This window comes from Jaculus jaculus, chromosome 2, assembly GCF_020740685.1.
Source record: "Jaculus jaculus isolate mJacJac1 chromosome 2, mJacJac1.mat.Y.cur, whole genome shotgun sequence".
NCBI lineage: Eukaryota > Metazoa > Chordata > Mammalia > Rodentia > Dipodidae > Jaculus > Jaculus jaculus.
The window spans coordinates 8,201,757-8,228,854 of NC_059103.1; the positions used below are offsets into that span (position 1 = coordinate 8,201,757).

The 27,098-nt window shown below is 48.4% G+C and overlaps 1 protein-coding gene and 1 pseudogene across 1 annotated transcript; both read right to left on the reverse strand.

Annotated features, from left to right (window-relative positions):
- Positions 1-425: 425 nt before the first annotated feature.
- LOC101616456 lies at positions 426-893 on the reverse strand (annotated as a pseudogene).
- A 23,249-nt stretch (positions 894-24,142) lies between these two features.
- Positions 24,143-25,480, reverse strand: Foxl3 (forkhead box L3). The gene is made up of 3 exons (XM_004666335.2): positions 25,374-25,480; positions 24,720-24,888; positions 24,143-24,517 (listed from the first exon to the last, which is right to left on the reverse strand). The coding sequence occupies exons 1-3, from the start codon at positions 25,478-25,480 to the stop codon at positions 24,143-24,145; spliced, it is 651 nt and encodes a 216-aa protein (XP_004666392.1).
- Between the last annotated feature and the right edge of the window lie 1,618 nt (positions 25,481-27,098).

Consider the following 27,098-nt stretch of genomic DNA (forward strand, 5'->3'; position numbering starts at 1 on the left):
GAAATGGATACAGAAATAGCTTCATGTTCTTCAACCTTGCTTTTTTTATAATTGTTTTGAGATTAGATGTAATCCACTTAAATAAAATCTCCTACAGGTCAGTGGACCTTTTTACCAACCAAGCACATAGCATGGACCCACCACCCCTTACACCTGGCTGTTATCCAAATTTAAGTCAATAAGGAAAGCTGTTAGTCTCACAACTAGGTTACGCGTGCAGAACTGGCTTCTCACACACACACTTCTCTGCTAGGAGGCAATGTTGGTGCAGAGGTACAGGACTTCTAGTTTACTGTTCCAAGTATATAAACACGCAGCACTGCTGTATCAGGTAAACATGTGCACAGGGGAAGACGGGGCGTGGGCTCACAGAAAGCAGTCAAATGGAAATCAAAGGGACTTTGTCTTTTAGAGTTCCCCTATCCTTATTTGTAGAGGTAATCCAATAATTTCTTTAATTGCATCGCATACTTCTGAGTCCATTCCCGAGCTATTCTGTTGTGCTTTTCTCTATCTGTTTTGTAGATCCGAGCAATCTCAGGCACTAAAGGATCATCTGGATGGGGATCACACAACAGAACAGATGGACAAAAGTACTTTTGAAATAGTGCTGGAGACCACTGTGACCATAGAATATCAAGACAAATGCTGCCATTACTGTTAATATTTGGATGATAAATTCTTGTTGTAAATGCAACCTCAGGTGGTTTGAAGGGGTAATCTGTTGGGAAATGAATTGTCAAGAAAAATACTCCACCCTGGTAGGGACTGTCATTTGGCCCCGTTATTGGAGCTTGCACTGAAACAGATCATCTCCAGCAGGACCTGCTGAGCACTGTGCTGGGGATCCCGTGCCAGGTCGTTCCATTCCTATGGATTCTCTTCAGAGCCATGGTGGGAAGGAAGGCGGGGGCTCCCTGGGGGGGGACGGGGATGGGGGTGGGGGAGGGATGGGGAAAGGAAGAGGGGGCCCGCGACCACCTTAGAGGTGGCGAGTCCGAGGGAGAAGAGCCACGGTGCCAGCACGCGCGTCCGACGGGCTGAGGGCCGAGATCAGCTTCTGGGCCGGCCGCAGCCCCCCAGCGCCATGCATTCTTTACCAGCGCGTCACACACATAAAAAGTTTAAGACAAATGCGTCGCACTTTATGCTTTTTGGCTGTACTGAGGTTGGAGCCCAGGACCTTGCGCCTGCTACGCAAGCATCTACCACCGAGCTTCATCCCTCGTCCAGTGTGTTATATTTTAGAATAAAAAAGAAGTGTCGCATGCTAACCCTGGAGTGAGGGTCTGCCCTCAGCAGCCTCTCCTGCGGAGTCTGGCCAGAATCAGACTGAATCAGGCACCAACGATGAGCTCTCGGAGCATCAGGAATGTAGCGGAGGAGCACAGGCAGCTGCGCGGAGGGCATCCAGGATCATGCATCTTCGTAGACTGGTTTCGTAGACGGGGTTCTGATTGGTTGTCCTTTGAGAGTTAGGCGCTAGGAGATGACGGCGTGCACATGAACCCTTGACTATCCGCACTGGCCTTCTGTCTTGATTTCTGAGCATCTCTGCAGTTATCTGCAATTCAAGGTCCTGTTAAGGGCTTTGTGTTTATAAGTCCTGCGTTCCTGAGGAAGGCAGGAGGCCTCCATGTGATCACCTGTGGAATGGGATGCTTGCTTTCAGCAACAGCATACTTAGAAGTCTCAGGAAGTCATAGAAGACAACTTTCAAACACAGAACACAGTTTTGAGATACTAAGAAGAATTCTAAACAGAATCGAAAGCCACCACAGAAGGCCCGTAAGTGACCAGCTAGCTGGCCTCTCCATCTGTGGAGCGGAGATGAGGGACAAAGACTGGGCCTCACACTTGGGCTGGCCTCTGACCCCTCTGCAAGCCCAGACCCTCCAGGTGTGCCTTACAAAACCAGTTCTGCTAGGAATTGTGTTAAATAAGGAATAGCCTCATGGGATTTGGCAGAAAATATGCACACATAGTCTGAGAACTCCAGACCAAAAGATGGGGTCAGCTATTGAAAGCACAAGAGCTTCTGGTAGGAACAACTACCTGAAAACACATCATCAGCTGAGAGCTCTTGGATTCACAGATAACACAGCTGACAGTGAATTCTCCAAACAATGAGGAAGAAATTTATAATATGCAAAAATATCTGTTGTGGCAACATTAAGTCTTCAAGAAACTCAAGTAGGGGGCTGGAAAGATGGTTCGTTTGGTAAGCACAAGCATGAAAACCTAAGTTTGGATTCCCATGTAAAAACCCAGGCATGGGGGCTGGAGGGATGGCTTAGTGGTTAAGGTGTTTGCCTACAAAGCCAAAGGACCCAGGTTCGATTCCCTAGGATCCACGTTAGCTAGATGAACAAGGGGGCGCATGCGTCTGGAGTTTGTTTATAGTGGCTGGAAGCCCTGGTGTGCCCATTCTCTCTCTCTCCCCTTCTTTCTCTGTCAAATAAATAAATAAATAAAAATAAAATATATTTTTAAAAGTCAGGCATGGGACTTCTGATTAAGATGGTGGAATACATGGCTGGAGGGATGACTTAGCGGTTAAGGCTCTTGCCTGCAAAGCCAAAGGACCCAGGTTCGGTTCCCCAGGACCCACGTGAGCGAGATGCACAAGGTGGTGCATGTGTCTGGAGTCCACTTGCAGCACCTGGAGGCTCTGGCATGCCTATTCTCTTTCTCTCTCTCAAATAAATAAAAGTGAAACATTATTAAAAAAAAAAAGATGGTGGAATAGCAGCTCTGCCAAAGAAACCTGGGGATAAAAAGAGGAAAGATAATGTGCAATTTTCTTTTCTGCTGAAAATTATTAACTCGGGTGAGACCTCATCAGAGAAGCAGTGGGGGAGTGAGGGAAGGAATTCTCTACTCACACTAGCCTTGCAAAATCAAAAATCCTGAAGGAAGATAACAGGGACCAGCTCCAGAACAACTTTCAGACAACTTTCTAAAGCCTCCCCTCTCCCAACCACCAGTACTGAGAGCCACCGAGAAGCCTCAGGCTCCAGGGATCACCGCCACTCTTCTCCCGCACTGAAGAGCAGGCTGACCTAACAGCCAAGCGCAGCCCACAGCGGATGGAAACAGTTCTGCACTCAACGTAGGTGACACCAGAAGCCACCGCAAAAGGTAACAGGGCTACTTTAATAACACTGGGGCAGTAATTGCCCCAAAGCCAGGTCTGTAGGCCTATGCCGGAAGTGCTAATTGCACCTTCCATATCAGGGCAAGTTGCTAAAAAAAAAAAAAAAAAAAAAAAAAAAAAAAAGAATCCCAGGGAGGGAAAGAGTTCAGAACCTATCCCACTAAGATGAAAATCCTGCCGTGTTATATCTGATTGATGCACCTTTAGTCTACTTTGCTATTTCTCAATAAATTGTGTGTTGGGGTTAACTTTTGTACTTTTGGTAGTTCTTAGTTTATAGTGCTTTTGTTTTTGGCTTTCTTCTTTCTTCTCTTGAGGCAGGGTGTTATTCTAGCCCAGGCTGACATGGCTCCTCCCGCAGCCCAGGAATCTCAGTCTTAGAACTGATGGGATCAAGGGCATGAGCCGCCACAGACACCCAGCGTAGGGCCTTTGGTTTTGTTAGTTTGCTTGCTTGCTTTAATTCCCATTCATGCATAAATATGCTATGTTAGTTTTGTTTGCCTTTGCATATTGCTCAACTGGACGTTAGGTTTGTTTTGTATCTTAGCCCACTATTGGAATCTTTCTACTACTCTTCCTAAGCACAGCGAGTTTACTTTCCTCTATTTCCAGTATCTTTTCCAGATTCTCTCCACTTTATCCTCTCTGCTTTATTTCCCATAAGCACCACATTGCACAGCCTCAACAACCTCTGAAATCTGTGGAAACTAACGGCACCCCAACTCTTCTCTCCCAGACACTTGTGCCACCTCTATCTTTTTCAAAGTAGAGACTAGTCTTCACACTGACTCACTCTGCACTGCTCCTCATTCTAAGGAACTAAGACACGAGCCCCATTCCACAAGCCTGGTTTGTTTACCCAACAACAATTGTTGAAGCAGAAAAGACCACTGTCATGAATTCACTAGCACAGTGGGCGTGTTCATCAGCGTGAGTTACTACCACCACTACTTTGGGAGTAATGCAGAGGCCGCATCTGGCCACCTGAACTTCTACCCTGAAGACATAACTTCTGATCTACATGTCTAAGAATACAGCTCATAACCAGAAAACAAAGCATTGAAATAACTCAAGATGCAAAATCCTCTACACAATAATATAAGAAATGCAAAAAAAAAAAAAAAATCTGGTCAAGATAAATTCTCCAAGAGTTATAAATCCAGCAGTAATGACTTCCAGTGAGACTGAATTAGATGAAATGCCAGACATAGAATTCAAAAGAATAATTTTGCATGTGCCCAAAGGAATCAAAGGTTTCAAAGAAGAAAATAAACTCACTCCCCCCCCAAATCCCATGAAAACACAAGAAATCAACTTAACAAAATAAAGAGGTCTATATAAGATATGAATAAGAAAATAGAAATGATGAAGAAATACCAACCTGAAATACTAGACATGAAGACCACAGGAAGTTAAATCAATAACTCTGCAGAAAGTCTCACCTATAAAACAGATCAAGGGAGCCGGGTGTGGTGGCGCACGCCTTTAATCCTAGCACTCGGGAGGCAGAGGTAGGAGGATCGCCATGAGTTCGAGGCCACCCTGAGACTCCATAGTGAATTCCAGGTCAGCCTGAGCTAGAGTGAAACCCTACCTCAAAAAACAAAAAAAAAAAAAAGAAACAAACAAACAAAAAAAAACAGATCAAGGAGAGGACGGAGGACAGAGTTTAGGGAACTTCCGGTTAAGATGGAAGCATACTAGCCACACCAAAGCAGCCTAGGCAGGTTTATAACCAGAAACACAGCAAAGTATACCCTTTTACTGAGAACTAAAGGATATAAGTTATTACCAACCACAACAGAGAAGCAGGAGATACCAAGATAGTCCAGAAAGGAGAAAACTGGCCATAATACCGCTGAGGCCTGTGGCCCCAATCTGCGCAGCTGACCACAACTCAGAGCTGCAGGAGCAGAAACAAGATGAAGGGATTTCCATGAACATCAGCCTCATCCCCAAGTCCGGAAACCCAAAGGGGGAAGACTAGCAGACACCGGCTGAGCAGCTGCTGAAGGAGACACAAATGGGACCAGTTGAGCAGATCTGGTAGGCCTCCAGGCACCCTGAATAGCCTCCCATCCCCCAACCATCCGGGCCAGGAACGTCTGGAGAACTCATTCACCACGGCCTCCGGGCACCGAGAGAGACCGAGGTGGGCGCTCAGCACAGCTGAATGAGAAGCCATCCCAAAAGGTAACAGGGCCTATTTATACAGAGCCAGATACATAGGCCTGCACTGGAAGAGATAATCTCCCTTTCCATGTCAGGAAAGGTTATTATTGCATTTGAATGTATACTCTTGGGTGGCTTTACCCTTCTCAAATAAGCTGTATGTTGATGTTGACTATTGTTGCCTTTGGTGTTTCCTAATTTTTGGTACCTTGGTCTTTTTCTTCTGTCATTATTGGGGGCAGGGTCTGACTGGCCCCAGGCTGACTTGGACTCCATTTCAGATGAGAAGTCTCAACCTCCTAGTTGGCAGGATTAAGGGTGTGGGGCAGCACAAACCCTTAGGGACTTTGGCTTTATTAGGTTGTCTGTTTGTTTTAATCCCCATGCTTGTATAAATACTCTGTGCAGGTTTTGATGGAATGTATATAATGCTCAATTGAATTTTAGAATTTTCCAATAATTTGCTTCGCCCCGTCTACTACAAACTTGAATAGCAGGCAAACTCAACACCTAGGGTCACTTCTGCTGTTTCTCTTGGAGTATATAAGAGCTACGCCTGGCACCTTAAACTCCTATATAAGGTCAGATTTACATGGCTAAGAACAGTGCAGATAATTACAAAACCCAAGCATCAAATTAACTCCAGATGCAAACACCTCTACATTGTAATATAAGAAATACAAATAATCAAGACATACAATCCTACCAAAAATTATAAATCCATCAGAAATGACTCCCAGTGAGACTGTTTTAGAGGAAATGCCTGACAAAGATTTCAAACAAATAATTATACCTATGTTCAAAAGAATCAAAGAAGAAATTAAAGGAATCAAAGAAGAAAAACTCCTGAAGAAATTCCAGGAGAACACAGGAAACAAACTTTAGGAAATAAGGAGATGAATACAAGACATGAGTAAGGAAGTAGAAATAATGAGAAAATACCAACCAGAACTGAAAAACAGAGTGAGTCAAATAGAACACTCTGTAGAAAGTCTCACCAGTACAATGGATCAAGGAGAGGACAACATATCTAAACTAGAAGACCAGGTGGCAGATCTAATACAGTTCAACAAAGAGAAAGACAAAATAATAGGAAGGCATGAATGGGAATGCCAAGACATTTGGGACACTATGAGGAGATCGAACATAAGAATTTGGGCCATAGTAGAAGGAGAAGAAATTCACTCCAAAGGCATTAACAGGTATTTTCAACAAAATCAGAAGAAATCTTCCCCCAAGGAGGGAAAGTGATGCCAATACAGATACAGGAAAGACAGACAGAATAAGGAAAGAGCCCCTCACCATCATATTGTAATTAAACTACAAAACACACAAACCCAAGAAAATATATTGAAAGCAGAGAGAAAAATCAAATCACACAAGAAGGCAAGCCAATCAGGTAATAGCACAACTCAACACAAACTATAAAAGCCAGAAGGGTTTGGAAGAAAGATAATAATTGTCAACCAAGATTACTTTATCCTGCAAAGCTATCCATTCAAATAGACGGAGAAATAAGGACATTCCATAACAAAAGCAGGCGAAAGGATTACATGAATACAAAACCAGCTCTACAGAAAATACTTGAGAGGATCCTCCATGCTGAAGAGAAAGAAAAGCACACACACAAAAAACCTGGAAAAAACTAGCCATACTCAAACAGTAGTTAATACAAGATAGCAAAGATAAAATTGAAAGAACTACAAAAAAAAAAAAGAAAAATGGCAAAAATAAATACACACCTTTCAATAATAACTCTTAATATCAACGGCCTCAATGCCCTAACCAAAAGACACAGGTTTGCAGACTGGGTTAAAAAGCAGGATCCTTCAATTTGTTGCCTCCAAGAAACTTACCATTCCACAAAAGATGGACACTATCTTAGGGTGAAAGGCTGGAAAAGTGTTTCAAGCAAATGGGCCTAGAAAACAAGCAGAGGTTGCTATCCTAATATCTGACAGGGTAGACTTCATACCAACAGTAGCTAGGAAAGATAAGGCAGGTCACTTCATATTGATTAAAGGAACACTCCAACAGGAGGACATTATAATCCTAAACATATATGCAGCCAAGATGGGGGCTCCTAACTCATCAAACAAACACTATCAGAACTAAGGTAACAGATAACACCAGACACAGTTGTAGTGGGTGACTTCAACACCCCACTCTCATAAATTGGCAGGTCATTGTGGCAATAAACTGAGATGCATCTGGATTAAATGAGACCAAAGAACAAATGTACCTAATAGGTATATACAGAGCATTTCATCCAAATGCTGCAGAAAACACATTCTTTTCAGCAGCACATGGAACATTCTCTAAAATAGACCATATATTAGGACACAAAGCAAATCTTAATAAATACAGGAAAATGAAAACATTCCTTGTACTCTATCTGACTACAATGGGATTGAACCACAGATCACCAGCAAGAAAAGCTATAGAGCATACACAAAATCATGGAAACTGAATAATACACTACTAAATGATGAATGGGTCAACGAAGAAATCAAGAAGGAAGTTAAAAAATTCATAGAATCAAATAATAATGAGAACACAGCATACCAAAACCTTTGGGACACACTGAAGGCAGTCCTAAGAGGGAAATTTATAGCTTTAAGTGCCTATATTAAGAAATTAGAAAGGTTCAAGTAAATAACTTAATGATCCACCTTAAAGCCTTGGAAAAAAAAAGAACAAGGCAAACCAAAAATCAGTAGATGAGAAGAAACAGTGAAGATTAGGGCAGAAATCAATGAAATAGAAACCAAACAAACAATCCAGAGAATCAATGAAATAAAGAGTTGGTTCTTTGAAAGGATAAATAAGATTGATAAACCCTCAGCAAATCTGACCAAAAGAGAGAAGAGACAAAAATTAATAAAATTAGAAATTAAAAAGGTACCATCACAACAAGGCCCTGGGTTTCATTCCTAGCACAGCAAACAAACAAACAAAGAGAATAAAATTAGTAAACTCCATTAAATGAACAAAGCAGACCAACTTGGAAAAGAAGCCTTCCCAGCAACCCCACAACAGGAAATTAATACAATTAGATACGATAAGAGATAATATGACAGTATTGTTGTATGACCTGAACATCACGGGCAATTTTCTTGCCTCAGAATCCCAAGTGCTGGCATAATAGCTATGGGCCACCACTCCTGGCTCCAACCCAAACGTTTCCATTGGCCTCCCAGTAGCCCATCAGATTATCAACCACCAAAGAACTGGTCCACCAATGAGGTCAAAGCCCTCATTATCTGCTTACATCCCAAAGCCCAACCTCGAAACACTGCTGCTCTGTGCACCGTGCCTTGAAGAATTGAGCTTCTGGGTCTACTTCACGTCCAGAGAAACAGAGCAATCTCCCGGAGCCAGATGCTGTATTTATGGTGAGTCCTCATCATCTGTCAATGACAGCAGAATCCAGACCTAGCAGGCCCTCCGTGAATCTATCCCAGAGAGTACATAGATGGGCTCTGTCCGGAGCAGAGGACTACCTAGCTTGATGTGATTATGGACACATAAACAAACAAGTGACAATTTCTTCTGCAGCCTGCCACAGATCTGTGTGGGTGAGTGGCTGTGCGTGGCCCCAGCCCCAAATTACACCTCAATCACTGTTAAAAGCTGCCTGACGTTCCCCCGTGATTGATGTACTAACCTTTACGTTCAGTGCAGAGTTCTGCTTGCTGTCCTCAGCTGTGTGGGAGGACGCGCTTGGGCTCCTGGTGGATCTCTCACCTGCACTGCTGCTCAGAGGAGCTTCCAGGACAGGAATCCACACGTGGAGGCTGGCAAGAAGAGCCTGGGGCAACGTCCCTTGGGCAACAGCCTCTCAGGAAGTTCTTGGGGGATCAAATTCCCTGCTTTACAAACTCTTATCTTGGTACCCAGCAGGTTGAAGAAGACTTTGCTGCTAATTTTCAAGTATTTTCCTACCATCAATCCTCAGCATGTAAGTATAAAATTAGTATACCTTTGGGTTCTATTGTGGTAGGAGGTTATTTTACAAATTAGTATTTGAATCTCAGTGCCAAGGGTGAGGTACTCCCAATGACTTGTTGGCCAGGGAGGCTATAGAGGTCCGTAGAACAATATAAGCTATTGCCACCGTTCTTGGTTACTGTAGCACTTTCTTGTGGCTGAACAAGATACCCAATCAGAAATAGCTTATGAAAGGAAAGGGTTTATTTCAGCTTACAGTTTCAAAGAGAAGTTTCATCATGGCAGGGAATACATAGCAGGAGCAGGCAGACTGGCATTATACCTTGTCCCATCAAGAAGGAGAAAGCAGGGGCTGGAGAGATGGCTTAGCGGCTAAGCGCTTGCCTGTGAAGCCTAAGGACCTTGGTTTGAGGCTTGGTTCCCCAGGTCCCATGTTAGCCAGATGCACAAGGGGACGCACACGTCTGGAGTTCGTTTGCAGAGGCTGGAAGCCCTGGTGCACCCATTCTCTCTCTCTCCCTCTATCTGTCTTTCTCTCTGTGTCTGTAGCTCTCAAATAAATAAATAATTAATTAAAAAAAAAAGAAGAGGAAAGCAGAGGCTGGAAATATGGCTTAGTGGTTAAGTGCTTGCCTGTGAAGCCTAAGGACCCTGGTTCAAGGCTCAGTTCCCCAGGACCCACATAAGGCAGATGTACAAGTTGGCGCACGTGTCTGGAGTTTGTTTGCAGTGGCTGGAGGCCCTGGTGCACTCATTCTCCCTCTCTCTCGCTCTCTTTCTCTCTCTCTGTCTGTCGCTCTCAAATAAATAAATAAAAATGAGCAAGAGTAAATTTAAAAAACAAAAAATGAGAAGGCAGCCAGAGTGAGTAGGACCACCCAGTGGGGCTGGACTAGTGAACTGAAGGCCCACCCCCACTGACACCTCCTCCAGCAAGCATGCCTCCACCTTCCAAAGGCTTCATTAGCTGGGACTGGTGGAACAGGAGGCTTCATCACAAACACAGCTAGCTATGGGGGACATTCAACATTTAAACCACCTCAGTCACACATAAGAACTAGATGTTGAGTCTCTGTTGCTGAAGACACCGCATGTGTCTGTTGCAGGACAGAGAAATCCAGCTGTAATTCAGCTGGAAGCTTCCTCCTGCTAGCTAGCTTTCATAGTGCCGGCAGGTACTGTGTAGGCTGCTGGGGAAGAAAAGTCATCAACAATCTTACCCAGCTGTGGACATTGTGTGTTCCGTAACTGACCTGTCAGGCAAGATATATCCACTGGTGTAATAGCGGCATGACTGTTATGGAGTAACCAACTACTTTCTGATTAGCTTTGAGGAAATAATTCATACCTGGAACTGTGTATTCTGGTCAAAAGCTAAGGAGGTCATAGGCCCTTGGAGGGAACCCAGTACTATGTTATGCTAAATAGACAGGTTGTCAAATTGCCTTCTAAATGTTTGTGTTTATGCCTAGATTGGTACTACTCTCAACCTTAGTTACAGAAGTTTCTTTTTGCAAAGCCCAGAAGTTAATATAGAAGTGCATAGCTGACAAAAATTCTGAGAGGGCTAGAGAAATTGCTTAGTGGTTGTGGTGGTTTGAATAGATGGCCCCCAATGTATTCAGTTTTTTATTAGTTTGTAGTTTGCATCTGCAGCCACCTGGCTGGAGGCAGTGTCACTGGGTGGATCTTAAAGTGTGGTGGTGGGATTGAGATTTTAATCTAAAGATATGCAAAGTGTGCCTAGCTGGAGTTCCTGAAGTGTGCTCTGCTGTGTGCCATTTGGCTTTTGGTTTTTAGGCTTGTGCTTCTCTCTCTCTCTCTGTGTGGTTCTGTGAAGGCAGGACCAGCTTCTTCTGCCATTATGGATCTTCCCCTGGATCTGTAAGCTTCAATAAATATCCCTTCCTCCATAACCATGCCTGGTCTGGAAATTTATCCCAGTGAATCTCAAGCTGTTTGCTACAGAAGTTGGTATTAGAATGTGGGGTGAGATGAACCTGACCATGTGGATTTTAATCTTTTGGAACCTTTGTTTTGGAGGCATAGACATGGATTTGATGCTTGCAACTGAAGATGCCTTATGGATTGGTAAGCCAAGTTTTATGGACTATTCTGATGAGAGTCTGAGAATGCTAAGTGCTGACAGCATTGAACTTCGAGGCTTGGCTTATGAGCTTTCTAAGGGGAAGGAAAGACTGCAGAGGACTTTGTTGGAACTGGGCTACTGGCATAAGGGCTGGCTGTGTTCTGCTGCCCAGACCCAGAGAGTTTAATCAAGGTTAAATTTGGAATGGACTGATGTGCTTGGCTAAAGATAATTGGACTGAGAGATTTAAGATTTTTAAGCTGGAAAACCTCAAGCAAGATAAAATTATAGGCACTGAGACTGATCTCAGGTTATTGAACCTGATATTGTCAAACGCATTAGCAATCTTAAAGGAGATGGCCCAACTGCTTTACATTAAAACAATGGAGAGAATGCCTGGGGAAAGACTATCATAGAAATGCAAACTCTTTTGGAAAGAGTTGTCTGGAGAAGGAACCTGCTTTTCAAGGCTATGATTTATTTCGTCTCTGTCCCTGAATTAAGAATATGGCTGTTGGGCTGGGGAAATGGCTTAGCTGTTTAGTGCTTGCCTATGAAGCCTAAGGACCCCAGGACCCACGTTAGCCAGATGTACAAGGGGACACAAACGTCTGGAGTTCATTTGCAGTGGCTGGAGGCCCTGGCACACCCATTCTCTCTCTCTCTCTCTATATATATATATCTGCCTCTTTCTCTCTCTATCTGTTGCTCTCAAATAAGTAAATAAAAATAAAACAAAAAAATTAAAAAAAAAAGAATATGGCTGTGTCCTGCACAACTGGTATTGGTTTCAGAAGCATGAAAGATGCAAGAAGTGGTCGTGAATTGCACACAGTTCAGGAGCCGCTGCTGAGATGCGGCATGAGGCAGGGAGTGATGCCCTGATAGGCTGAAAGAGCCTTTGGAAGATGGACCGTGGCTTACATGGAGACCTGAAGACATTTTAGATATACCAGGACTGTGCAAGGGCTACCATGGAGTGCACTGTTGGAATAAAATGGAAATGTTCCCTGGCTACTCTGCCCAGCTGGAGGGGCGAATTGGAAAATCTGGAGACTGTCAGTCTCTGGTTATATTGAACTTGAACTGCATAAGTTTGATGTTTGTTTGATGGTGGTTGAGTTCGCATTGTTCTAGTCTCTCCTTGCTATGCCTTATACCAGCTGAAAATGTTTACTCTGTGCCTTTATATGTTGGAAGTATTTAACTTGTTTGATTTTACAGGACTTACTATCTTAAATTGGTCAAGACTGTGGGGACCTTTGAAATTGAACTGAATATAATTTAAAATGTGTGATGGTTATAAATCTATTGGGGGCCAGGGGCAGAATGTGGTGGTTTGCATAGATGGCCCCCTATATATTCAGCCACCTGGCTGGAGGCAGTGTCACTGGGCAGATCTTAAGGTGTGGTGGTGGGTTTCAAATTTCAATCTAAAGATATGCAAAGTGTGCCTAGGTGGAGTTCTTGAAGTGTGCTGTGCTGTGTGGCTTTTGGCTTTTGATTTTTAAGCTTGTGCTTCTCTCTCTTTCTGTTCGGTTCTGTGAAAGCAGGCCAGCTTCTTCTGCCATTATGGAACTTCCCCTGTATCTGTAAGCTTCAATAAATCCCTTCCTCCATAACCGTGCCTGGTCTGGAAGTTCATCTCAGCAAACCTGAAGCTGTCTGCTACAGTGGTTAAGGTGCTTGCCTGCAAAGCCTAAAGGACCTGCGCTTGATTCCCCAGTACCTACATAAAACCAGCTGTACAAGGGGAGCACAAGGTGGTACATGTCTGGTGTTCCATTATGGTGGCTGGAGGCCCTGGCGTGACAGTTCTGTCCCTCTCTTACTCTTGCTCTCTCTCATAAAAAAAAAAAAAAGATGGAGTGCAAATGAGGAAGACACCAGATGTTGACCTCTGACCTAGATATGCACACACACACATGTGCATCCACACGCATATGAACATGCACACACACACACACGACACACAAATAAATAAAAAATAAATAGAATCACAATCATTCTGGCAGACGATCCTCAGGGATTAGGGGCTGCCCCGCTGGCCTCAGCACATGAGCCTCTCTCCTCCCCGAGAAGAGGCACCCTGACCTGGACATGACCAGTATGAGATATCCCGAGCTCCTCACTGGAGCCAGAAGACTGCAGAGCAGAGCTCCAACGGTCAGGAGGCAGGAAGGGAAAGCCAGAGGTGGTGAGGGGGTAAGGAGGGATAAAGGCATTTAGGCACCTGACTCTAAGATGACCTGGAAATACGTCCTTGGCCCACAGAGTGAGCAGAGGCAGTAGGTGAGATGAGGGGGAGAGGAATGGATTCTACCCGAAAGGTGACTGACTGGCTGTTGGTCTGCTTTCCCTGAGCCTCAGTTTTCTTACCTGCAGTATGGGCATGGATTCAATCCCTCCTTTATCTCAGAGTTCACCTTTCTCCTTGATTTGAGGGCTAAGGATATGCCTGGGTGGGCTGATGTTGCTTCTTGGGGGACTCCAACCCTTGTCATAGTTTTAGGTCTGCCTACTTGCCCCAAGCCCAGACTGACCCTCCCCAGAAAGGGGATAGAAGCCAAGTTTATGTCAGCTACTCCACACCGATGGGACACACTGGAACCCGGGTTTCCAGGCCAACATCTGATCAAGTCAGTTAATCCAAACACGAGCAGTGAAAAGTTGTTCCAGGCTTTTCAGAAGCTCCAGACACATGTGCCTTGCTCTGTGTAGAAGCGTGTTCCTACATGTACCCTATGTTGTACCCCGCCCCCCAGGAAGTCAGGGTGGCAGGAAGTGGGATTGGAAGCTTTTGGGAGCGTCCGTCCTGTTGCTTTAGCCCGTGCCTGACTCGAGGAGCCTTCTCAGAGATTCCAGAGCAAGCAGGATGTGTGCAAACGCCCTACCTGGAGCCCAGGGGGCCTGGGAAGGCCTCTGGAGGGGGATGGAAGGTCTCTGCTCAGAACAGCTGCTGCTATGCACTGCCTGGGGCCACTGAGGCCTGGCCAGGGAAGGATGGGTCCTGGGACTTGGAAGTCACACGGGGTATTTATGAGGCCGAGATGGAAAGGCACCGCAGCCAGGGAACTGCGTGTGTGAGGGCAGCGGCTCGGCAGCGGCGGCCCCCGCTGGGTCAGCACACTGAGCAGCTGCGCAGACGCTACTTCTCTCTCTCTCTCCTGTGAATAGCGAGGCAATGATTCTTAGCTGCCCACATGCACTGTACGTTTTAAATGCTGGGCCGTGAGCCTGTGCAGGTGTGTGCTGCTGATATGTATGCATATGGATGCAGCTGTGGGATGTGCAGTGTGTAGAGGTGTGTGTTGTGCACGCCTGCTGCGTCTGTGCACAGAGATGTGTACATCTACATGCTCAGGTGCATGCACAGGTGTGAACGCCCGCGCTTTCTGTGTGTGTGCACAGGTGTACACGTGTGCATGCTTTGTGCACACACAGGTGTGCACGCCAGCGTTTGTGTGTATGTGTGAATATGCACACAGGAATGTACAACTGCATCCTCATGTGCACAAGCATGCAGGCCTACAGGCTTCTTTTGGGAACACATGATCATGTGGGTCTGTCTTTGCACCTCATTCGTCAGTGTGAGTCCCTGGACAGCTGTGCCCGTTTGCATTTGGGCACTGTGGGCATAGAGGGCACTTCAGGGTACCAGATGCGTTGCTGGCTGAAGACAAGCTGAGGGATACGACCAGATAGGACCAGTTAATCATCTGCCCCCTCCATCTGGAGAGAGCTATGGGAACATGGGAGCTGCCTACAGTAAGCCTCAGCCTTTCTTGTCTGAGGAGGCTGTTTTCCCATGGTACTAGAAAAGGCAGCTCCCAGTGGAGATACTCAGCAGTGGACACTGCAAGCCTCAAATTTGGCCAGCCAGGCCAAATGAGCCAATCAGTACAATAGTGGTATATCTGTTATGGGAAAACCAACTACTCTATAATTGGACTGGAGGCCCACTCCATGGGAGAGAATACATCCCTGATACTGAAAACCTACAACATGGGTAGTCATGAGCCCTAGGGGTGTAACATCTGCTGCTCTCTGGCTAAATGTATACACTATGCTCACCAAAATGCTCAGTAAGCACTTCTCTTAATGTTTGTACCCATATATTAATGCTACTCCCACTTTTGGTTAGAGAAGCTTCTCTTTTCAGATGGCAGTGACCTTGGGATGACTCAGAAGGCATCATGATGCTGAGGAGAAGTGACAAAGGAGTGCTCAGCACTGAAACATTTCTATCACACCTTCCAAGGCTCAGGGTCTATTGTGGAAGAGGTGGAGAAAAGAATGTAAGAGCCAAAGGAAGGGTAGGACTCCTTACAACATGCTCCTCCAGACACAAAATGGCCTGGATATCCATGACCTCACAGTGCCTGACACTACCTACACCAGACCATCATAAGAGGAGGAAAGGCTCATGACATCAAAATAAAAGAGACTGATTGAGAGGGGGAGGGGATATGATGGCGAGTGGAGTTTCAAAGGGTAAAGTGAAGGGGGGAGGGGATTACCATGGGATATTGTCTACAATTTTGGAAGCTGTCAATAAAAAAAAAAAAATTTAAAAAAGAAAAGGCGGTTCCCCTGCAGAATCCCACATGAGGAGCCATCACACTGTGAAGATGTTCCTAGCTCTACATGATTCCCATGCAAACGTCCCAAATAAGAGCTACGCTGGCAGACAGCTGCTGATCATTTAGCCCTGGTTTTGTGAACCTTCCACCAGGTGGAGGCTAACAGGGTGTCTTGGGCTGCTTGCTGAAACATTATCACGTTCGCTCCTTGACTTCCACAGCCATATTCCACACCCGATCTTTCCTCTCACTACTTCCTCTGGGCCTGTACCTCTCAAGTCCTGGCTGTCTCCTGCCCTCCTGAGTTCACCTGTCAACCTAACTAGGAAAAGCCATCATCTCTCCAGACTTCCTGCTGCCATTTTCTCTCAGGCCACTGCCACTAGGGTCTATGCCAGAGTTTTACAGGGGCGGGGGGGTCCTATGGGCAGCCCTGGCGTCAATCATGCTCTGCAGCAGGGGCCTGTCTATAAGCTCATGGACCGTGGGGGGCTCGTGAAGGGGCATAGACAAACGTCAAATGTAGTACTGCTTGAGTGCGTCAGACATCCGCCACCACCTTGATCCAGATGTCTCCTCCTCAATGCTCTAAAAAAAGAACCTGCATCTGGGCATGGCGGCACACAACTGTAGCGCCAGTCCTCCGTAGGCTGAGGCAAGAGGATTTGAGGCCAAGTTGGGCAACTTAGTGAGACTGTCTCAAAACATAAAGGACAGCTTAGGGGATAGCTCAGTCAGTAAAGTGCTTTTCTTTCAGGCGTGAGGACCTGAGTCTGATCCTTAGTGAGTGCTAAGTGTAGCTGCCCTGGGGAGGTGGAGGCAAAACAATCCACCGAGCTCCCTGGCCCGCCAGTCTAGCCTAATGGGTGAGCTCCGGGCCGGGGCTCCTAAAAGAGGCAGACGACATACTGAGGATGGCGCTGCATGCGCATACACATGTATGCACACCGGGACATACATGGAACCATACATGTAAGAAGACACATGCACACATGTATGTACGACGTCTCTGTCTCTCACACGGACACGTAACAAATGAGAGAGGAACAGAGTGGGCCTGGTATGCCAGCTCGTACCTGTATGTAACCTGAGCACTTAGAAAGCTGAGGCAGAAAAACTGTCTTGAGCTAGGTAGAGGAAGCCCGGGCTGCACAGCGAATGCCGGACCAGCCGGGGCCCCAGTGTGCAAGCTTGGCTCACCCTCCACCCAACAAGGGGGAGCTTATCTGGTCCCTCTGTTCTTACCCCAAACTCAGGGACGGATCATGTGGCTGTCCACTCTCTATGGAACTCCGTGCCAGACAGGATACGGAGGGTGAGAACCAGCCTCTTGCTGAGCATCAGGCTAGAACGGGAAGGTGTGGCCTGGGGCTGAGTGGACAGGCACATCAGTGGTGCTAGGGGTGAAGTGGGACAGGTAGGTGGACGTGGGGGGCCTGCGGAGGTGCTGTGGGCCCCAGGCCCAGGACACGGTGAGTGGAATACCCAAACGGTTCCTGAGGTTTGGGTATATTTGGCCACATCCCCTTTGATGGCAACTCCTGTTTGTATCACCTGGAGTCAACATGGAGTACAAGGCTGAAAGCTGATGAAAGTTCCAACTTCCCACTCAATTTCCTCCCCTCTTGGAAAAATGGCATGGCTGTGTGACCTCTCTTTGTTCATTATAAATCTAATACCTCACGTTTCAGTTCAGCGAGCTTGCATCTTATTTGGAACCTGGGTCTGAAGTCGCCTAAAGCTGGTGGGAATGTAATTGTAGACACACAGGTCTATTAATTTCTGTTGGCTCCGTGAGTTTGGTTCTGGTTCTGGGAACGTTCCCCAGAACAGCTGAGAGCAAGAAACAAGCGCATTTACACAAGAAGTGAAGAAAGCAGGCAATTTTGTAAATGTTTATAGATTGTTATTTTGTTTGGCCAGACAATCAGATTACAGGTTGTAGGCCATGTACGTGGATTCCTGGGTTTCTCTGGTAACTTCTGCTGGCCCAGTATGGTGGGTGGACCGTGAGGATCACCCAGCCTCTCACAGCAGATTCAGTCACCATCCTCCCTGACTGGGATCCCTGGAATAGCATCTGGGGCTAGTGTATGGTATATTTTTTCTTTTTAAAATTTATTCTTTGACAATTTTATACATAAAATGTTATTTGATTGCACAGACCCTTCCATTTCAGAAAGTACCAAAAATTCTGCCTTAATCCCAAGCCAATATTCATTTTTTTAATAAAATCCAAGTCAGCAACTTAAACAGCAATTTTTTTGTTTATTTTTATTTATTTGAGAGCAACAGACAGTGAGAGAAAGAGGCAGATATACATGTATAGAGAGAATGGGTGTGCCAGGGCCTCCAGCCCACGCAAACAAACTCCAGACGCATATGGCTTGTGCATATGGCTAATGTGGGTCCTGGGGAATCGAGCCTTGAACTGGGGTCCTTGGCTTCGCTTAATGGCTAAGCCATCTCTCTAGCCCCTTAAACAGCAATTTTTAAAATTTAAGCTCATTTTGATAATTTTATACATGTATATAATTCGTTTTGATCATATTCAACTCCATTAGCCTCCCACTTTATTCCCCCCCCCCCAACATACTAGTGGACACATCATTGAGGAGAATGACTGCCTTTCTCCCAGCAACCACTGAGTACTTTAGGGAGAGGCTGGGACTCAGAGGCCTCTCTCCTATCCATAACGCGATGCTGGCTGTCCTGATCTTGTGCAGACATAACCACAGCTGCTGTGAGCTCATGGGAATGATGGCCTTGTATATATCCAGGCAAGAGAGAGTTCCACAGAACTTCCTCTCCAACCTCTAGCTCTTACATGCTTTCTTCCACACTTGCCCCTGAGTCTTGGGGAGGGTGACAAAGATGTCCCATACAGGGCTAAGCAGTCACTTTTATTACTTTGAACGAGTTACAATATTCTGCGTTAACTGTAACCACTGCAAATAGCATGCTTTTTCTGCTCAGGCCCGAGAGCAGCACTAATCTGTGAGTATAAACAGAAAATCGAGGACTTTAAAACTTTTGCATGTGTTTATGTGTATTTTATGTGTGTAGATGTATCTGTGTGTATGGGTGCATGTGGAGGCTGGCGGTCAATACTGAGTGTTCTCCTCAGTCCCTTTCCACCTTATTCTTTTTCAAACATTGTTTTTGCATGTGTAGATGTGCATGTTTGGATGCATGTGGGAGTCAATGTGTGGGCGTGCATGACCATGCGTGTGTATACGTGTGTATACATGTGGAGGCCAGAAGCTGATACTGGGTGTCTTCCTTGACTACTGTTCACTGTATTTACTGAGGCAGGCTTTCTCTCTAGCTCGCCAGTTTGTCCTAGGGATCCCCTGCCTCCGCATCCCGGGCACTGGGATTACAGATGGGTTGCCACCCCTGCCCAGCATTAACATGGGTGCTGCGGGGGGTCTACATCCAGTCCTCACACTTGCACGGCACGTGCTTCATCCACTTAGCCACCTCTGGCCTATCCCCACGCCTTATTTTTCAAAACAGGGTCTCTCTCACGGAACCTAGAGCTCATCAATTCAGCTAGAGCAGCTAGCTGGTGAGCCTCAGACGTTCCCTATCTCTGTCCCCACAGCGCCAGGATTACGGATGAGCACCATGCTCAGAATTGTACTTGGGTGCTGGGGATCCAAACTCAGGTCCTCATGCTTGTGTGACAAGCATTTTACCCTTAGCTGCCCTCAGTTAATGCTATTTCTAACCCCATTATTGACCCCCTGGATCCTTAAAAGGAGTGCTGGACATTGAAGGCTTAGCAGACACCCGCATTTGCCTCTATGACTTAAAGACTTGCCTACCTGTCCCCAGCCATCTGCTGGATTTGCCAGTGCCCAGGGGTGATGGACACTCTTTCCGTCCCCCTCTCCCACACTCAAGAGAAGGATGGGGTGCTTAGCCCTGACAGGAGATCCATGATGGGACTTCTCTGTGTCCCCGCTCCACGGTGCCAGGGTAGACCTGCTGGATGTGGCTACCTTTCTGTCATCGTGTGCCTGGGCAAATGGCCTCACTCTATAGTAGGTTCACAGTGGACCCTCAGCCTGACAAGAAGTGTCTTGGGACCCCCAGCCTTTCCTCCAAGATGGCTTTTATGTTTCACAAGGACCCTTGACATCACCACAGAGGAATGCCCAGTGTTTGAACCCTTACAGTTGCCCAGATCTCACTGTGTCATTGACAGCGTGAGTCTTAGGACTGGGGACCCCCACATCCACCCCAGGGATCCCCAGCTTCGTGGCCGGCAAAGGGGATGGCAGGTTCTCTGTGGCCTGTGGCTGCTCTCCTTCCCTGGGGCTCCTCTTGGACTGGGTCCTCGGCTTGCTGCTGCGTCCCTGGAGACCACCCAGGAAGGGACAGTCCTTTGCTCTCATCTTGCTCTCCCACAAACTAGAAGACACAGGTTGGTTTCCCTGGTAACATAACCCAAAAGCAGGACTTCCAAACTAGGCAAATAGACTTCTTAGGTCTGACAGTCACCAGAAGCTTTGTCTGGGAGATACACTGGGGGATTCCAGCAGAGCCCGAGTAGGTGAATAGGAAACTGCCAAGATAGAGCCACTGGATGACGTGGGGGCAAGAGTGGCATCCAGGCTGGTCAGAGCCCGTTGGGACCAGGCCAAATGGGGCCAAGGTCAGGCCTAGAATGAAGGAACAGCGGGAGGGATACAGGGCTTCTGTCTCCCCCGTGAGACTTTTTTTTTCAGTGTGTGTATCTTGAGGCTCAACCATAGAACCTCTAGGCATAAACATTCTAAGTGTGCAACGCAGAAAGACCCGCTTCTCCCCAAAGGGTAAAACTGAAAAGAAAGTGGGAGTCAACTCAGGTCTTCAGAGAAAACGGAGGCATGGGAGGGAGGGATGGTTGACCACCTCAAGTATAGGAGGTCTAGGGTAAAACACTGAAAAGTCAAAAGCGCCACATGTATCAGAGAAGAAAACCACCTTTGTGTCCATTTCAGACCCCCTGGGGCTACTGCAAGGTGGCCCCACTCCCTGACCTGCCTGAGGGGTAGAAGGGCGGCCCGTTCCAGGGAACTGCCTCCAAGACAGCCACAGGGAATGGGTGTCACAAGGAATTGGTGCCCACAGAGAGGCCACACGGTCTGGACCCAGACAACAGTCCTATCCCAGTCTCACTGATTTCCGGAACCCCAGTAATGTAGAGGGGCAGGGACAAGGTGGGAGACAAGATAAGAGCCAGATCTCACCCAGTGCCGCTGGCTGAATTCTTCCCCACGCCGGGCCCACAGCACACTTGCTTGAAGCCTGGCTTCTGTGGGCATGCACTCTCAGACAAGCCGCGGCGGGGCCCTTCCCTCCTCTAGGAGACCAGGAACACGAAGGTGAGCACAGGTCTCTGTGGGCGGCACGGTCAAGGTCTTTCCACACTTCCTTGTGTTCCTGCCACTCCTTGTAGTCACACTGGTTATCTGGTCCATTCTGTGAGTCCTGACCCCTTCCTAGCTTAGTGCCGGGCTCCCCTAAGAGCACTTTACTCAGGGCCTCAGCTGTCGGGTACACCCTGTGTCCCCATGGTCCTTGGTGCCAGCAGAGAGTATTGGATGAGTCGCTGGAGGTCCACGTTGGCTCAGTGTGATCAGCAGTGACCAGCTGTCCTCACTATCTGCCAAGGAGGTGTCTCAGGAGGGATTCTGAGCTGCTGGGACCCCAGTAGGAAAAAGTTTCCACTCTGAGGTTGGCTGCAGCTTAGTTACCTATGTGGGATTCTCCACCTACCTCCAGAACTGTGAGGACTCTTCCCTCATTCTGTCTCATTTGATTAGGCCCTCGGCCCCATACCGCAAGGATGGACACCGTGAATTTCATTCATGGTGTTTTGAGAGAAGGAAACCCAGCCCAGGGATTTTGGTGGGGACCACAGTAATCTGTACACATCTCCCGAACTCCCACTCAGGGGCACCTCCCAACTTTGTTAATGGAAATCTGCTGATCCATAACACGCACGTGGCAGACATCTGCTCAGGGTAATGTGCCGGTAATGTACATATCGATGATCAATCTGCGGATTTGCAAGACAGGCATAAAGTATTTAATTATAATCGCACTGGGTAAGCCTGTGTGTGGCAGCGACATTTGAATAGGTCACGGCCAGCCCTCACCCGGGTGCTGTTGTTGGTATTAAATGCCATTCACTCCAAGGGCTGGGAGCACTCCTGACGTCGTAAGATATCACACGCTGGCAAATTGAAAATGTCCCTTTGCTTTTAAGAACATGATTGATCTCCTTTGCCAGGCAAACACTACACCTTGCAGAACACGGGCTTTGCCTGGCGGCCGACGTGATGCTGGCTGTGAATGGGTGAGTGGAGGAGCAAAGCCAGCCAGAGCCCCCTTGTTCCAAGAATGAGCCTTTCCGAGATGGCTTTTCCTTGTTTATGATAACGGATTTTCCTGTTTCAAATCGGACTTTGCTAACTAGAACAAAATGCAGGAATAAAGCAAGAACCTGAAAGAGTAAATGCAAATTTTACTTGCTCAGTGGATAGCAGAAGAATCTGTCTTTGCATGCTCTCGGTACTGTTCGCTGACGGTATGGTACCCCCTGCATCGTACCCCACCTAAAGTGCATCTAGTAAAATTTAACCGATGTTTTTAGCTCGTACGATGAAGGGATGTACATAACAGGAACGCAGACAACACATGCCCACAACACTCTTGCACAGGCCACACCAACCAGCCCCAAGCTAGGGCCTACGGAGGAGTGATAGGGATCCTCACTCCATACAAAGGCTCATTCTTAGAGCAGGCACAAGACCTGGGTGCCATGTCATGCCTAGACAGCAGGTAGAGCCCATGAGTGTACTGGCAGTGAGCCGGCTGAGGTTCTGGAAAGCAGCAGCTGGCTAGCCTTCCTAGGAGAGGCTGAGTTCCCTCTTCTCCAGACCATTCTTGGGCAAAAGGGTAAGGGGTGAGGGTCTGTAACCTCAGCCATGGCCCCATCCCTGCCTCTGCAGCTTTGTTTACCCCATGTTTCTAAAATAGATAAAACCAGACCGTAAGACTGTAATTCCCAATCCAGACAGCCAGCCTCACTGGGTGTGTTTTTGCCATTCAACAAAATTAGCCAGTAGTCATCTAGAGAATCAGATTAGGTGTAATCCATACTAATGTTCAAATTAAGTCACAAGACGCAATTAACTTTGCAAAAAACGTGCTGCTTACAAATGGTAAGGTTGGTCAAATAGTTTCACTATGTGTAATTGTTTCTTAAACTGCCCATCTCTAGCAGGAGTTAAATCATTTACATTTCAAATGGGAGTGCTGGTACCTTGTTGCCGTGACTGCGCCTCCCTGTGCGGGGAGGCGTTGGCTCCCGCCTCGTCCCAGTTTTTTCAGGAAGCCAGTGGGGATTGAATGCAAGGCTTCTTCCTTGCTCAGAAAGACCAGGAAATGGGGCTTTGTTCTCTCCCTACAGCCCCCCCCCCTCACTTTTCTGCCTCTCCTCTTTTCTGCATAAAAGAGGTAAGGGACCGTTTCAAGTTTCTTTTTGAGACAAGGGCTCAATAAATTGCCCATGGTTGGCCTTGAACTTGCAATTTCCTCCTGCGTCAGCCTCCTGAGCGCTGGGATGACAAGCTTGTCTTACTAGTAACAGGACACATAGTCTCCTCTGACCATGTCATTCATAATGCCATCACACATCTTGGGGTAAGTAATATTCGCTGAATCAATTAATGTCTATTTATTATTTTTAACTGCAGAGAAGACCTTAACCAGCATAGTGAAGTTTACTGAGCACACAGCACTAGAGGTGTGGCTCCTATCACATGACCAAGGGATGAGCTGTGTCTTATCCCAGCGAACGTCTCTGTAGGTTTATCTCTAGGACAGTCGTACTAATCCATAGCGAACCCTACGGTCAAGCTGGAATTGGTGGGCTTTCATTTCCAGAGAACAAACTTTCCGAATGGGTAACGTCAAAAAGTCAACACAAATACCTTTTAGGAGACAGGCTCCTGCGGTTTCCTCCAACCTAGGGCTAAGTGGTCCACACAGTCTGGGAAGAAGTTTCCCAAGGTGGCAACAACCTGGCTTCCTGGCTCGAATAGGGGCTAAGTGGGCCTCAGGGGAGGATACGGGGAGAAAGCCCACGCTGATGCCGCAGTGGCCACAGGGTCGAGCCCAGTTACCACTTCAGGCGGCCCAAAAGTGGAGGCTCATTTGCGGGGGCTCCAGCGGGGGACATCGGGCTTCCTGTGCGTGACAGGGCGACCTGAGCGCTGGGAAGGGGTTTGGGGAGGACAGGATGTAGTCGATGCTGAACTTGATGTCTCTGTGGGCGGCGGGCAGGTCCCGGGGGTCCTCTTGGGAGGTGCGCGCGCAGTCAGGGGCCGGGGACCCGCGCTGGGTCGCCTCGGGCGGACCCGACGGTCCCTCCCGCTTGGGGCCGCGCTGCCTCCGCCGGCGGCGGAAGTTTCCATTCTCGAAGAGGTCCAGGAGCGACTCGCAGCCGCCTGCGAACGTCCAGAAGTTGCCTTTGCCCTTCTCGTGGCCCTTGGTCCGCGGCACCTGTGGGCGCAGAGGGCTCGGGGCAGTCCCGCGCATGCAGCCGGGACGCACCCCGGGGAGGCGTCGCGGGCCCCGCAGGGCAGCATCGCTCCGCGGGCGGGTGACGGGGACCCGCGGGAGGCGACGCTGCCGTCAGGGATGGTTGGCCTGGGTGCCTCTTGGACGCCCCTTGCGCACTGAGGGCAAGGGGGTCAGAACTCACCTTGACGAAGCAGCTGTTGAGGGACAGGTTGTGGCGGATGGAGTTCTGCCAGGCGCGCTGGTTGGCACGGTAGTAGGGAAACTTGTGCATGATGAAGTCGTAGATCCCGGACAGAGTCACTCGGCCCGCGGGGCTCTGTTGTATGGCCATGGCGATGAGAGCTATGTAGCTGCGGACAGGGTGACAGGCAGGGGACGCTGGAACCCCAGAACCACTGACGCCCCTAAGTCCCACTGGAGCCCCTCAGGACGCCAGCGGGCGCTGGAGGTGCAGAGGAAAGTCGCTGTCTGGGTTGGTGGCCCACCACGCCTCTGCTCCCCACGCCCACCCATGTCTCAGAAGTGCTCCTTCACACTTGGGAAAAGCGTTTCTGCTATCCCCAAAGTGCGCTGGGCCGTGTCCTTACTCAGAACTAGCCCTAGGGAAAGGTGTCCCCCCCTGCCCCACCGCGCTCGCCCTGCGCCCTGCGCCCTGCGCCCTGCGCCCTGCGCCCTGCGCCCTGCGCCCTGCGCCCTGCGCCCTGCGCCCTGCGCCCTGCGCCCTGCGCCCTGCGCCCTGCGCCCTGCGCCCTGCGCCCTGCGCCCTGCGCCCTGCGCCCTGCGCAGGTCCTGGACACCCTAGCCCCGTACTGACCCTGCCTGTGCCCGCGCCCACCTGTACGCCGGCCGCGTGAGCCGCTCTTCCTCACGTGAGCCGCCTGCTGGGTAGTCGTCGGTGCTGTCATTGAAACAGTTGTAGGGGTACTGCGTGCTGTCAAACATCCCCGCTGCCCAGCTGGATACACGGCCGCCGCCTCCTCCGTGCCGCCCGCCGGCCGGGCCACTCCGTCTGTGTCTTCTCGACCAGCAGCCGTCTGCGCGGAGGGCGAGGGGAGCTCGGGCTCCAGGGGTCTCCGCCTACCCCGCCCGGTTCCCTCGCGTCCAATCCTGGTGCAGAGGAGGCCCCAGACGGGGCAGAGCTGAGCTGGAGCGCAGCAGGGCGTTACTGATGCTGCCCTCTGACCCTCAGGGGAGGGGAGCGATGGGGTAGCTTGCTGAGTGGCCCAACACTCGCGCCCCCCCCCTCCACCCGTGAGCCTGTCCTAAGCCTGGGCAGGACCCACAGGCGATCCTCAATAGGGGACTTTGGCATCATTGCCTGATCCTGGGTTCGCAAGGCACATAAGGCGTTCCCTGGGGTGGACACCACTGCCTGGTTGTCAGCAGTCTACAGCTTAGGGAGGCTGAAATCAGGGGACACGAAAGCCATGCTCTGGTTTGTGCGTGCTGGGTGCAGCAGATGGAAGAGCCCATCCCGGCTCTCTGCGCTCCACGCTGCACCCGGTGAGGACTAGAGACCCAGGGCTTTCTTCCAACACCCTATGCCCTCTTCCTACTATTTACCCCTGTGGAGAAGTGGCCTCATGAGGGGGTGGCATGGGATGATCTGGGACATAAGGACCTGGGTTCTGAGAGGTGGAGGTATCTCAGGGACCTTTACCCCTGTGGGTGCCTGCAGAGGGGAGAAGCCATCTGCATCAGGAGAGTTAGGGAAGAAGTAGGCAGGTGGGATGTTATGGGGGAATCTTTTGTTTCCCGGGGGGGACTTCTTTCCAATCTGCAGAAGTAGGACTGGGAACCATGTCTGTGAGCCTGAGGAGGCAGGAGACCTAGGCAAGTCTTCCAGAAAATTTGTCTTTCTCAGTGGTGTCTAAGCTATGGGACCCCATGACTGTGTGCTATCCACAGTAAAGACTTGCTCACGGGTCTAGCTCCGTGAAGCTGGCCTTGTTGGAGAAGCCTGGGTGCAACAGGGCCCCTAAGCTGGGTTGGTGTACAGCGTCTCTGTGCTTTGTGAGCGTGTATGGCTGTTACTCTGGCACGAGTCACATTCAGCAGAAGGAATCGGGAATAAAATCATAGTCCCCCCAGGAACAGCTTGATAGTTTCATTTTCTTTTCTCCCGCTCTTCATTTCATTCTTTCTCTGTTGGCAGTTTCTTTTTTTTTTTTTTGAATATTTAATTTAATTAATTTATTTATTTGACAGAGAGAGAGAGGAGGGAGGGAGGGAGAGGGAGAATGGGCGCGCCAGGGCCTCCAGCCATTTTATTACTTTTAACTGCAGAGAAGACCTTAACCAGTGTAGTGAAGTTTACTTCACAGTGCAAACGAATTCCAGACGTGTGTGCCCCCTTGTGTATCTGGCTAGCGTGGATCCTGGGGAATCGAATCTGGGTCCTTTGGCTTTGCAGGCAAATGCTTTAACCGCTAAGCCTACCCTGACAATTTCTTTAAAAACTAAATGTAGCCATGTGTGGTGACATAGGCCTGCAATCCCAGCACTCAGGAGGCTGAGGCAGGAGGATCATGGGTTTGAGGTCAGCCTGGGCTACAGAGTG